The 13,449-nt window shown below is 47.1% G+C and overlaps 2 protein-coding genes across 12 annotated transcripts in view; one reads left to right on the plus strand and one right to left on the minus strand.

Moving 5' to 3' along the window:
- Positions 1 to 4,988, plus strand: part of Tanc1 (tetratricopeptide repeat, ankyrin repeat and coiled-coil containing 1) — a 229,452-nt gene extending 224,464 nt beyond the window's left edge. For all 6 annotated transcript variants that reach the window (XM_052723607.1, XM_052723606.1, XM_052723610.1 and 3 more), the window contains exons 25-27: positions 292 to 438; positions 1,283 to 1,383; positions 1,959 to 4,988. In XM_052723607.1, coding sequence (XP_052579567.1) covers positions 292 to 438; positions 1,283 to 1,383; positions 1,959 to 3,381 — 1,671 coding nt within the window. In that variant the 3' untranslated portion in view covers positions 3,382 to 4,988. The remainder of the gene's footprint in view (positions 1 to 291; positions 439 to 1,282; positions 1,384 to 1,958) is intronic.
- A 4,579-nt stretch (positions 4,989 to 9,567) lies between these two features.
- Positions 9,568 to 13,449, minus strand: part of Wdsub1 (WD repeat, sterile alpha motif and U-box domain containing 1) — a 33,068-nt gene continuing 29,186 nt past the window's right edge. For all 6 annotated transcript variants that reach the window (XM_052723989.1, XM_052723990.1, XM_052723984.1 and 3 more), the window contains one exon: positions 9,568 to 11,934. In XM_052723989.1, the coding sequence (XP_052579949.1) occupies positions 11,777 to 11,934 (158 nt within the window). In that variant the 3' untranslated portion in view covers positions 9,568 to 11,776. The remainder of the gene's footprint in view (positions 11,935 to 13,449) is intronic.

Consider the following 13,449-nt stretch of genomic DNA (forward strand, 5'->3'; position numbering starts at 1 on the left):
AACACTGAAATTACATGCGAGAAGATAATTTGATGGGTGAAGATGGGGAGTTCGTGATTTTGCAGTTTACAAACACTTTTCTTGTTCAGCCGTCTTTTTCCTTGCTGGGTGATTACATGTGAAGTCGGTGCAGCCTGATCATGCTCAGACTAGTCTCCTGGTTCCTATAAGACACCTACCCATCTGGATCCTTCTTCTGGGCCATGATGATTTTACGTGATGGTCTTCAGCATGGTGGTTCATCTTAGAGCCCCTGGGAAAGGTTAACTTCATGTGGGTTTTGAATCCTAGAAAGGGAAGATGAAGGAGGCGGCCCAGAGGTACCAGTATGCCTTAAGGAAGTTCCCTCGGGAAGGATTCGGAGAAGACATGAGGCCGTTCAATGAACTAAGAGTCTCCCTCTATCTCAATCTGTCTCGATGCCGGAGGAAAACCAACGTAAGCCGGAGTTGTTATCCCCAGCCCTTCGTTCCTTAGCAGCAGGGGACAGCCATCCCCTAGGCTCAGTCTTGGGACTACCAACCTGACTGGGGTGCTGTGGGGACCCGGGGCTCTCAGGGACCTCTTACAGGTCCGGGTCACAGCCACTGCCCACCTCCCAAAATGCTGATGAATGCGCTGACGTTGAACTTCCTTTGCTTCAGTGAAAGCAGCAAATGCAAGCTGCGCCCCCTCTCCCCCAGCTGGGATGCTGCCAGTGCTGTGAACCATCAAGAAAAAGTCCAACCCAGTCAACCTCTCACAGTCAACCTGCCCTGTGGCCGTTTTCTCAGAGGGCCTGCTTAGTAAACACTCAATTGATAACCAGTAGTGGTTAACTTGTAGTTTGTTACTAGTAGATGTTTTGTAGTTCTTCCTACCAATGATTTGAACGTCATCCTCCCCTACCCTCCCCCCACTCCCACCCTGTGTAACTCACCTGCTCCGGGTTCACACCACCTGCCCTGCTGAGAGAGCAGAAGGATGCAGCCCTGCACCCAGACACCTACAGACTGCTCCTGGCCTGGACCCTCTCCTGCCCCCCCCCTGTCTTCTGTGCCCTGTTACCCCTGCCCTCTCCTGAGTCATAATTGCTGCTTCTGTGCTGGATTCTTAAGAATAGTCATAAGCTCCGATTATCCAACTTTAAACAAGCAGACGGGGAAATGCGTCCTGCCCTGCCTCCCCAGAACCCTGCCTCCCCCAGGTACCAGGGCTCTGTTGCCCTTAGAGCAGAGCTCCTAGGAGACAGCCCCTTTTCTCGGCACTACTTCTGACTCGTGTGTTTAACTGTTGACTCCAGGACTTTGGCTTGGCAGAGGAATTTGCTTCGAAGGCTCTGGAATTGAAACCCAAGTCCTATGAAGCCTTTTATGCCCGGGCAAGAGCAAAGAGGAATAGCAGGTACTGTCTGGGGTCACCCACGTGACTATGGGAGCCTAGATGAGTTTGAGGGTATTCCTTCATCAGGGTTGTTACTCAGACAATCCCCATCCCTTTTAATAGAGACCAGTAGCTTCCAAGAGCGTGGTAGTGGGTGTTACTCTGGTGGCTACCCTTTCATTTTCCTGGCATTCCGGAGTCTTCCCACCATACCCCAGCACAGAACACCGGCTGAGGTCTGGTTTCAGGGAGACTGACAAATAGGGGTGGCACGGGAGCAGAAGAGGGTTATGTCTGACCTCTGAGTTAGAAGGGGACATGATGGGGCGAGCAGGATTCTGGCACCCTCTGTCTGCGAGTCTGTACAGATAGATCAGGGATGCGGAGTCACAAAGCCCTGGGTCAGAGTGCAGCACTGGACTTGGCCCCGAAGCACTGGACTTGGCCCTGCATCTCTGGGCCAACCAGGACTCCACCACCTCAGCCAGTGCTTGAACCTCGCTCTTTCCCCTCTGGGGACAGCTAGCGTAAGGACAGTTCCATTCCGAGCATGCTCACATGTGGCGTCTAATCACATCTTCTGCTTCCATATGAAGGCAGTTCCTGGCAGCTCTGGCGGACCTGCAGGAGGCCGTGAAACTCTGTCCCACCAATCAGGAAATCAAGAGGCTTCTGGCCCGTGTGGAGGAAGAGTGCAAACAGCTCCAGAGGAGCCAGCAGCAAAAGCAGCAGGGTCCCCCGCCAGCTCCGTCCAATGACTCGGACAATGAAGAGGATGCGCCAGCCTCCAGTTTAAAGGACCACTTCCCCATCGAGGAGGCAGAAGAGGAAGAAACGTCTTCACAGGAAGAATCCATTTCCCCAACTCCCAGATCCCAGCCCCCGCCATCTGCCCCTTCCCCGTATATCCGAAACCTTCAAGAGGGCTTACAGTCCAAAGGCAGGCCAGTGTCACCACAGAGCAGGACAGGAATCAGCAAGTCCCTGAGAGAGACTGTAGCTCAGCCAGGCTTGGTTATGCAGCCGACCAAACAGGCACAGATCGTGAAGACCAACCAACACCTGGGTTCTGGGCAATCGAGCATGAGGAACAGTAGCACAAAAATACAAGTCTCTTCCCATAACCCTCCCCCAAGCCCCATGCCTGGTAGAATATCGGTAGCCCCTGCGGGCAGCAGAAACCAGCATTTAGAGGGAACGGGTCCCTTCGCTGCAGGAACTGGTTGTGGCCACTTTGGGGATCGGCTGGGCCCCAGCCAGAACCTCCAGCTGCAGCGCAGTGAGAGCGGAACTGCATATCCTCTACCAAGCAAGATCAAAGCTGCCGAGCGGCTCTTGGCTCATGCCTCTATGACTGTGGATGTAGCTCCTCCTCCGAGCCAGGGTGGACCCGATGTGCGACACCCGGCGGCGTCCCTCGCCAGCTCGGGTTCTTCTGGCTCTCCGTCTAGCAGCATAAAGATGTCAAGTTCCACCAGTAGTTTGACTTCAAGCAGTAGTTTTTCAGATGGATTCAAGGTCCAAGGCCCAGACTCTCGAATCAAAGACAAGGGCACCAACCCGGTGCAGGGCGGCACCAGTGAACACAGGCCCCGCAGTACTCCCTTCATGGGCATCATGGACAAGACTGCCAGGTTTCAGCAGCAGAGCAATCCTCCGAGTCGCTCGTGGCACTGCCAGGGGGCAGAGGGGCTACTCACAAACACAGCCACTGCAGCTGGCCTGCAGCCTAACTCCGACAAGCCCCCTCTCAAGCCAGGAGGCTACTGTAGCCAAGCCAAACCTTGCTCAGTCTCCCCCCTGGGCACGGGTGTCCCCAACGGGGCACAGGTGAAGGAGCTGGAGGAGAGTAAGTGCCAAATCCCAGCCCTCTGTCAAGACAGCAGGATAACGAAGGGTGTGCCTCACCTGTACCAGGAAAACATCTCTAAGCAGCCGCCTCATGTCAGTACAGAAGCCCACAGGAGCCACCTCACTTCAGCGAAACCAAAGCGATCCTTCATAGAGTCGAATGTGTGAGCCTTAAGCAGCCCCTATGTTGTAATATCTGGAGTGCAGTCTGTTGGCTTGGGTAGCGAATCATGTCTTTTTTTTTTTTTTCCATAATAAGAATTACATTTTAGCTATATTTTCCACCTCTTGGGTGGATCTAATGCCATTGACATATTAAAAATGTAGCATAAAACTATAATACATAGCTAGAAATCGCCCCCAAACAGGAATGCTAAACAATTAAAAACTACACTCGGCTTCTACCTGTCAATTTAAAGGCTGCCAAGAAGATATCAACTGAAGCTGTTCTCTTAGGAGATGTTTGGTTTGCTGTGTACAAAAGCACATTTACTTAGAGAAGAAAGAAACATCCACTGGTAAAAGATTTTAATTCCTGACATAATGTCTGGAAGTGTATTCTGGGAAAGATGGGGGAATGTTCAAAAAGTTACAGATCCCTTAGTCACACCCCAGTTCTTACATGTGTATAAACATTGCAACCTGAGTACTTTTTGACCAGATATAATAAATGTGACTGTAAACAGCAGGTTTTTTTCCTGTTACTGAAATACGAGCACACCCAAGTATCATTTCCATCGTGACAGTTACTCAAAGGGGATCACACATTTACTTCCATGTTAATGGTCTTTTTCGCAGAGTATTTTTATAGCCTTTTTTTTTGGAAATATATTCATGCTTCATGGTGTTGCTGATAGAAGGGGAAGGCCATCTAGACTTTCGGTTGGTAACCAGGTCAGATACTTTTGTGCAAAAGTACCAAGACAAGCATCCTTGGTGATGCCCACAGCTTAGCTCTAACTGGTTCCAAAGGCGCTCTGGACAGCGACGGAAGTCCCTGAAACAAGCCTCCGATGTCCTCTAGGGACAGTGTGTACACAGGACCCTGGAGGTCTGGGGGGTTGGTTGTTTTCATTATGCAGTCATTATTTTGCAGTCACATGTTGTATATAGAAACAGCTAGCCCAGTTTTATTCAGGCTTGTACATATAACTCAGAAGAAGTTAACCTAAAGACAAACCACAGAACCCTGCCATCCGTCTGCATGTTCTCTGTAAGCTCCATCCATGCTGGTTACTGCACTGAACGATGCGCTCCCATGGCATGTTAACAGGATACCCCTAACGGCACTTTATCTCGTCTGAACACCTCTGAGGTGCTATTCATCTGTAAAGATAAGGTACAGGGATGAACCTTGGCTTATGGTATTTTTATATGAAAGTGGAGGATGTTCAAATGCTGGTTTGAGAGAGATGGGGGGGGGAGTATTTTATATGTTGAGATGTGAAATGATGTATTTTCCAGACCTGGGGAGAAGGAAGTTCTATATTTGCAGAATGTTTTAAAAAGGAGTAGCCATGATGTTCGTGTGAACATCACTAAGGTTTTGTACGAATAGGAACCTTGCAGTGTTTTTCGGCGTATGTTCCTGTGTGTGTAGCGTGCTTTGTACAAAAAGCTAGGCCATTTGTATGAGCGTTCTCTGAGCTCTGCTCTCATTCCTATGGCTATTTATTGTTTCCTTTAATATTTGTGAAAGTCTCTCTTTGGTTATGTAGTTTTGTTTCTGCACATCTACTGTACTTCTCCATATGGAATAAAAACCATTACTACAAGTGGGTTGGCATTCATTGATAGGGGTAAGTAGACAGTAATACCTTCTCAACAGCTACCTGCCTCGTTTTAATGGTACCCTAAAGGGTGAAAAACACTTTGTTTTTTTGTTTGTTTGTTTGTTTTTTGAGACAGGGTTTCTCTGTGTAGTTTTGGTGCCTGTCCTGGAACTCACTCTGTAGACCAGGCTGGCCTTGAACTCAGAGATCCGCCTAGCTCTGCCTCCCGAGTGCTGGGATTAAAGGCGTGCACCACCACCGCCTGGCCTGAAAAGCACTTTCAATATAGCAACAAACACATGTTTCATCTTCATTCCAGAATAAAGTGGAAGCTTCTAGAAATTCCAGAGTCCTCTAGCATCAAAATTGTTGGTTTTTCCTTCAATAGGGAAGAAGCATGAGGAACAGGAATGTGTAGTAATGGGCTCGCTGACTGGCAGCAGGTGATCTGTAACACAGACTGGCAGTGCCCTGTGCTCCATTAGAGGGCAGAACTCTGAACAGCTCGGGGGCTGGAGAGATGGCTCGGCCAGAAGACCCGGCTTCAACTCCCAGCACCCACATGGCAGCTCACAACTGTCTGTAACTCCAAGATCTGACACCCTCACACAGCCATACATGCAGACAAAACACCAGTGCACATAAAAATAAATAAATAAAAAAGAATGGCTGGTTCTTTTAGCACATTTACATTATTCTTCAGTTAAAAGGGTCTTTTTGTCTTTACGCCCACAGATAGAGCAGTCAAGAGTGAGATTGTTTTCGTTGTATCATGATACACGATTCTTACTTGAAATATTTGTTTATGTATTTTTTAACTTAAAATTTTTGAGACTTTTCCATATGCATACTGTATTCATATTTCCACAGCTTCCTGTGCCCATCCAACTTCTCCCCTATCACCCCCATGCCCGCTCACATTCATGACCCTTCAACTGTTTTACACACACACACACACACACACCTACCCCTAATCTCCTGAGTCCAGTTATTGTTGCTTGTATGGACATGCATTTAGGACTGGATAGCCTATTGGGGGCTTGCCCCTTGAGAAGATTAATTCAGCAGCCACTAATTGTCTGTAGTTCTTCATCTAGTGGTGGGGACTCTGTGAGACTTCCCTCATCCTTGTTGGCATATGTCTATTTTTTTCCAAGTACTTCTTTTTATATCTATATAAGATTATTATTCTTTACATCCCAACCGCAGTTTCCCCTCCTTCCTCTCCTCCCAGTCCCCCAACCTCCTCTCCACCCCCCATGAGCCCAGGTTAGTTGATTCTGTGAGTTTTTTTTGTGATGTCCTTGACCCCTCTGGCTCCTCCAATCTTTCTTCCCCCTCTTCAGCAGGATTCTGAGCTCTGCCTAATGTTTGGCTGTGGGTCTGCATCTGTGTCCATCAGTTGCTGGATGAAGCTTCTCTGCTGACACTCGGGCCAGGCACCAACCTGAGTACACTAGCTAAGACTCCTAGCAGTGGGGGATACAGAGCCTGAACTGGCCATCTCCTGTGACCAGGCAAGACTTCCAGTGGAGGGACTGGGATACCAGCCCAGCCACAAAAGCTTCGACCTACAATTTGTCCTGCCTGCAGTAGGTGTTGGGGTAAAGGTGGCATGACCAGTGACTGGTTGGTCCAGTTTTAGACCCATGCCACGAGGAGCCTACCCACCCCTGACACTGCCTGGAGGGCCAGGACCCAAAGGCTGGAGGGCCCGGAGACCTAGGACAGAGCCAAACACGACGGGTGTGTGTGTGTGAATGAAATGATCCCTAATGATATTCTGCTATACACAAATACTTTTTAAAAATAATTTTCTTGAGAATTTCATATATGCATACAAGGAAATATGACCATAGCCCCAATTTCCTTTCTCCAGTCTCCCCATATCCCTGTCAATATGTACTGTCCCAGCTCCATGGTTTTGTTTTTACTGGCCCATTAAACCCACTTCGTGCTGTGTATTATGTGCGTGGGTGTGGGCCTTACTTGAGCAAGGGGGTCTCCCTGTGGGGACGCCTCCCAAGAGATGGACTCTCTCCCTTGGCCACCATCACCTGCCAGGGAAGACTGACTTTGGATCTGAAGCCTAGTGACTGCTTTAGGTTACTGCCTCCTTCCTGACGTTGCTGGAGGCTGACTGTTTCTAGTCCTCAGCACTGTTTCAAGGATAAAACAGAAGAATGGGACAGGAAGGCCAGAGTAGTGCTGAGGAGTGTATAGCTCCTGCCTTGACCACCCTGGACAGCAGCCAGTGTGTGAGGACTGCTGGAGTTGCTGTTCTGATTTCAGTCTTGATAAAGACAGGACCTGCTCATTATCCAGGCAAGAAGTGAAATCCCGGGAAGCTGCAGGTCAGAGGGCACTGGGCACTGCCCCCACCTCCTCCTGAACCAACCCCTGGGCCACAGCGTCCCCGGGGAGGGGGGGGGGGGGGGGGGGGACAGTGGGGGGAGGATGTCTTGTGGAAGAGGGGGTTGTTTGTCAATGTCAGTTTAGATAAAAAGTCAACACTTGGAAAATGAGTAGTTTCCAGGTATTTTGCTTTATAAGAAATCTTAACACATCTATTTTACTTTGTGTGTCTCGGTATTTTGCCTGCATGCCTTGTGCCCTGGATCCCCTGGAAGTTACAGTTGTGAGCTACCACATGGGTGCTGGGAATTGAACCCGGGTCCTCTAGAGGAACAGCTAGTGCTCCTAACCAAGCCATTTCTCTATCCCCACACATCTAAAAGTAACTTAAACTGCCTTTTCTAGCCAGTGACTTTCAGTGATTGTTAACTTTTAAGTGAAAAGCTAGCCAGCAAGTCTCCTACTTTATAAAAACAAACAATACAGAGATACTTGGTTTAATGATGGTTCTCTTCTAAGTTAAAGAACAATTAGAAATAATAGCATAATTTCTGTACAGCTTTCAATTTAAAGCACTACTTTGTGGAACTCATTTTCACTTTTTTGCCCACAATGAAACTAAACTGTGTAGAATAAAATATATTTCTTTCTACAGTAAAAGATGGAGGGGTTTACCTATGAAACAAAAGAAATACAGTTTGGTATCTGTTTAAAAAGTCCCAAAGCAGTGGTTACAAAAAAAAGGACAGCTAGATGTGGCAGTTTTCTGTAAAGGAACTTACTCATTATACGTTTATGAAACAGGAGAAAGTAAAAGGTGTATTTACATTGTTTCTCCCCCTCCCTTTTTTTTTTTTTTTTTGAGGCAGGGTCTCTGTGTGTAGCCCTGGCTGGCCTGGAACTCAGAGATCCACCTGCCTCTGCCAACCAAGTGCTGGGATTTAAGGGCGTGTGCCACCACTGGCAGGCATTTTTTTAAATTTCTAAGTGGTGTTTTATTTATGCACAGCAGACTGGGGCAATCTTGTGATTAAATGTCCACAGCGCTTTTCATTCACAAAATAGTTATTTATATGAGCGTTGTTTCTGAATTCATTGTTTGCTGTGTGTGTTTCTGGTGCTTGTGAAGGCCAGAAGAGGGCGCTTGATTCCCAGGACCTGGGGTGACAGGGTTGTGAGCCACTATGTGGGCTCTGGGAATTGAACCCCAGTCACCTGGAAGAGCAGCCTAAGTACGCTTAACTGCTGGGCCACCTCTCCAGCCCCTCATTTACAAAAGTTTTTAATTTCATATTTTCTGTGATGCTCCATGAATGAGCCACCAGGCTTTTAAAAATTCATTAATAAGTTTGTATATTCATCATGTTTTCATGTTGTTTGAGACAAGGTCTCACTCTGTGGTGCAGGCTGCTCTGGCATTCTTGGGGTAGACAGGCTGGTTGCAAATACATGGGAACTTACCTACCTGCCTTAGCCTACTGAGTGCTGATGGCTTGAGCCTCTAACAAATTGTTTCTGCTTTTATGAGTAGGGAATGGACATGCATCCAGCGATAGACTACAACTCAGTATGAACCCTGCTGACTTCCACCTAGTGATACTGTATCCTTAACATCCTAGTGTATGACCAAGCCTGACCCCTGCTGACTTCCACCTAGTGATACTGTATCCTTAACATCTTAGTGTATGACCAGCCTGACAGCCAATGTCTGAAACAGATGCACTGGATAAGACAAGCATGGATATATGTCTGTCATCTTAAGCTGCATATCATCCCTGCAGGTCGCATGTGAGTAGTCCCAGTGGTGTCTGCAGGGGGTGACCAACCTCTAGGAGGCCAGGCAGAGCCTATAGCCTCTAGAATGATAAGATTCTCCATTGCCTTCTTTGACATTTATTTTTGTTTGCTTGGTTGATTTTGTGTTTAGTTTTATTATGAGAGAAGCTATCAAGTGTCCCAGGCTAGCCTTTAACAGGCCATATAGCTGAAGGTGACCTTGAACTTCAGGGTCCTCCTGAATTGGAGGTAAGTGCCACCATGACTCACCTGTGCCAGAAAGTCTGAAAACCTTTGGCATCAAACACACTCTTTTCTAAAACTGGCTTCCAGTCTTGATCAGATTCCTGAATCCCTGCCTGTAACATCCACACAGTATCCCAAGCCAACCTTAGCTCTGAATGAAAATAAATAAACAAACAAATAAATAAAGGGCATTACCACTTGTAGGTATGGCAGAGGGAAAGTTTATTATAGAGATGTGGGAGAGCATAGTCAGAGGCAGGGACCTCTGGGAGGGTCCTGAGTGGACAGGATAAGACTGGGGAAGAGGAGGGAGGAACCAGGTGCAGCAGCCAGGAGTCCAAAAGGCAGGTATCCAAAATGTCTGGATTATATGGAGAAGAGCCTCTGGGGGAAGGGCAGCCCAGGCCCTGGGCTGGAGAGTTCAGGGTAGAGGTTAGGGTTTGCCAGCCATACCCTGTAACTGAGGGATGCTGGGAGAACCTGGTGGTCAGGTCTGCTCTGATATATTAAATAGGCACATTTGGTCCCAGGTTTGAAATTTAACAGTTTCTAGCTCCTGGGGTCCCATTTCTTCTTCTGACTTCTAAGGTACCAGGCACTCATATGGCGCAAATATACAAGTGCAGAAAAAAACTAAACACATGAAATCAAATCAAATCATTTTTGTTTTTGAAAAAGGTGGTCCCTCTGTAACCCTGCCTGGCCTAGAACTCACTATGTAGACCCAGCCGGTCTCCAGCTCACAGATTCACCTGCCTCTGCAGGGGACAAGGCCTTGCCACCACACCCAGGTTAAATAAAACCTTAAAAATTATCTTAAAAAGCCAGAAATACCAGTCTGAAGTGAACAAACCACGGAAAGAAAAAATAACAGAAGATTGATTAGGCCAGCCAGAGATATCAGGAATTAGGAGGCTGGGGCAGGGTTTGATGACATAGTCTTGTCATTTCAGCTTTCGGGAGGCAGAAGCAGGAGGATTGCAAGTTTTAACCAACCTCCGCCACATGGCCAGTGCAGGACCAATCTAGACAACAGCAAAAACCAGTCTCAAAAAAATGAAACCATAAATTAACAGACAAAAAACGTTTGAGATGAAGGCAAAGCTACAGTAGAGAAGAAACGAGACTCTGATGGTGAATATTATGTTTAAAAGTTGAAAATCACTGGGCTTAGGAGAACAAACTATAAAACAAAAATGCCTCTAACCTGTAAGCCCCACCTGCCCGAGGACAGATCACTTCCCAGAATGCTGGGGGCTGTTCCTGTCATTGCCTGGTCTCATACAAACCTTGTGTTTTCCCGTCTGTAAACAAGCTTGCTTGCCCCTGACTCCATGTAGGCAGGAAATACATCAGGATATGTGCTTGCCCCTGGTTGCATGAATGCAGGAAGCCCGTGCCTTGTGCATTTTGTCTTTATAAACCCCTGATTAATGTAATTGGGTGCTGCATCTTGAAAGAGCTCTCTGATGCAGCCCTGGTACCCTGTGTATCTGGTGCCAGTATTGTTATGGTCTGGGGTTGTTCAGAGATTGGCCAAGAATACATTTTAGTAAATAAGAGGCTTTATGAAATACTGACTAGGCCATGGACACGGGCCAGGTCCATACCCGGGATTCCCAGAGTATGGCCTATTTCTTCATTCTAATGTTCTTGGATACTCTGTGAGTGTCTGGGGGCCGAGTGAACAGGACAAAGGCTAAAGACACAGTGTTCTGCCCCCTGCCCTGGTGGTCAGGCTCCGCTCTGGGGAACAGCTTAGGCAGGCATCTGAGAGGTCAGTGCAGACTCCTTCCTCAACTTCAGGTCCTGGGTGACGGAGGCAGACACGGTGCTGCTGGTGTAACAGGTCCCAGGCTAGCTGCCTGGACACACGTTCTCACACTGGGAGGAAGTTTGCCACTCGATATAGTTCAGCAAAGTTAAAGTGACTAGCTGAGCTAGCTTACATCTGAGGTTGAATAATGGGGGGGGAAAATCCCTATATTATACAAAGTTAGAACCCAACAAAATTTCTATTCAACATGCCTGGAGTAATTTTTTCCCAATTTATTAAACAATTTACAATTATATTGTGAAAATTCTATTCTAATGCTCTCTGAAAACTATGGAATGGCTGTTATCCAAGATGGAAACAACCATAGAATCTAAACTACTCCAGGATGTGGCCTACACCTAATAACACAGTTAGACATTGCAAAGTTTTATTTCTACCCATTTTCCCATTAGTGCAAAAATATTTTCACTTTTATAGAAACAGCAATGACATTAGACATATAATTCTGTGCTTTAAGGGTGATTTACATTTTAAAAGTAACTGAATTTCACATGTCTTTTCCTTCTATTTGCTTTTGTAATGCCTGGTTAGCGCTGAACGACGTCACTGGAAATGTATCCGATACCCTATGAACGATTCATTTCTCATGTGTCTCTAGCCATCGATTGATGGCCATTTTCAGAGTCCTGTTTGGTGTCAGTACCAGCGAAGGAAGAACCAGGTTTGTCATGGGGCTCGTGCGTTTCTTTTTGTGGATCCAGCTTTCCATGGCTTCTCTCTCATAGGAATAGCCATCTAGAAAAAAAAGCACATTGCTTCAGGGAAGGAAGGGGAATTAGGATTAGTACATGAACTGCAGTGTACAAACCAGGGTACCTATTGGCAGTTAATGGTCTTCTTGCTTTGCCTGTACCATGTCCAGATACCCCAGCCACAGCAGCTGGCTCGAACCCCTGAAGGTGTACTAAGCTTGGATTGTGCTCTGCTGAAACACAACAGCTGAGACCAGAGCTGTGTTGAAATTCAGAAACTACGGTTGAAAAGAGGGTAGAGTGGAGTGAAGACATTCTGGTAAAGATGAGGGAGGAAAAGGTCTTAGGAAGAGCTCAGGGAAACCCTTCAAGGTGTCGAACAGCACTGGAGTTAAGACCACAGAATATGGCCAGAGAGAGATGGCCGGAGGAAAATCGCTACCGTCTCATGCCATGCTTGTGCTAAACTGCTTTGTCACACATGTGACAACCGAGGTGGGCGAAGGGCCGCAAACCTGTGAGGCCGGCACTCAGGAGGAGGCCAGTGTGATCTTTACTGAACTTGGATCGTTTTCACCCAGCCTGAAATGCTTGCTTCTCTCCACGCTAAATCTTCGAACTACACCGTTGACAACAGGGCCCTGAACTTGCCGTCCTCCTGCCTTCCCCAGGGGAATAGTACCAGTCTCGCACCACCCTGCCTGGCTTCAGCTGCGATGGCGTCTTTGTTGGCCCTTCAGCTCTGCCTGGCTGGTAACATTCTACTGTGTAGCCCTGCGCTGTATGTATCCCTTCCGCAGACAGAAGCAACGTGGACAGTTTCCATGCGGGAGTTCTCAACGCTACTTACTCCCAGTGCCCAGCCTCTCTCATGAACTGGACACACACACACACACACACACCCCTAGGGGTTAGAACTATGTTGTAAGTTTCTGGGAAACTGCCAAGTTTGTTTCAACAGCCACCAGAGCATTTTAAATTCTCACCGACATAAGATTCCAATTTCTATCTTGCCAACATTTATTTTCCAACTTTTTAATAATTTTTTATTTTCCCCAACTTTCTGAGACTAAGCCACCAGTTAACATGACTGCTGTGTGGCTTTGAGTTGTATAGATCACTGATGACTATAATGCTACCATGCATACTGCCCAGCTGTAAAGCAGTTTATCAAACTGTCTTTTTCTTTTCCAGTCAGGATTTCACTGTGTAGCCCACGCTGACCTCAGACTTGCAGCAATGCTCCTGCCTCCCCACTGGAATTACAGGTGTGCACAACCATCCCCAGCTTATCTGCCCATCCAAGTCACACACACTGAAAACCCACTCATCTACGCACTTGTTACAAAGCTGGACCGTCACAGGACACAAAGCCAATAAACCAAGCCCAATCCTATTCCCACATACATATGCAATACAAAGTGTAAAACCACAGTATTAGAAAATACAAAGTAATTTTAACAAAAGAAAAAATATGCAAAAATCTATGCAGCAAAACAGCAGTGCTGAGAGAGAAAAGACCCGTGTTAACTGGCAAGTGATGTTCCCAGTCCCTCTC

This window comes from Peromyscus californicus, unplaced genomic scaffold (genome assembly GCF_007827085.1).
Source record: "Peromyscus californicus insignis strain IS unplaced genomic scaffold, ASM782708v3 Scaffold_7__1_contigs__length_154581171, whole genome shotgun sequence".
Lineage (NCBI taxonomy): Eukaryota > Metazoa > Chordata > Mammalia > Rodentia > Cricetidae > Peromyscus > Peromyscus californicus.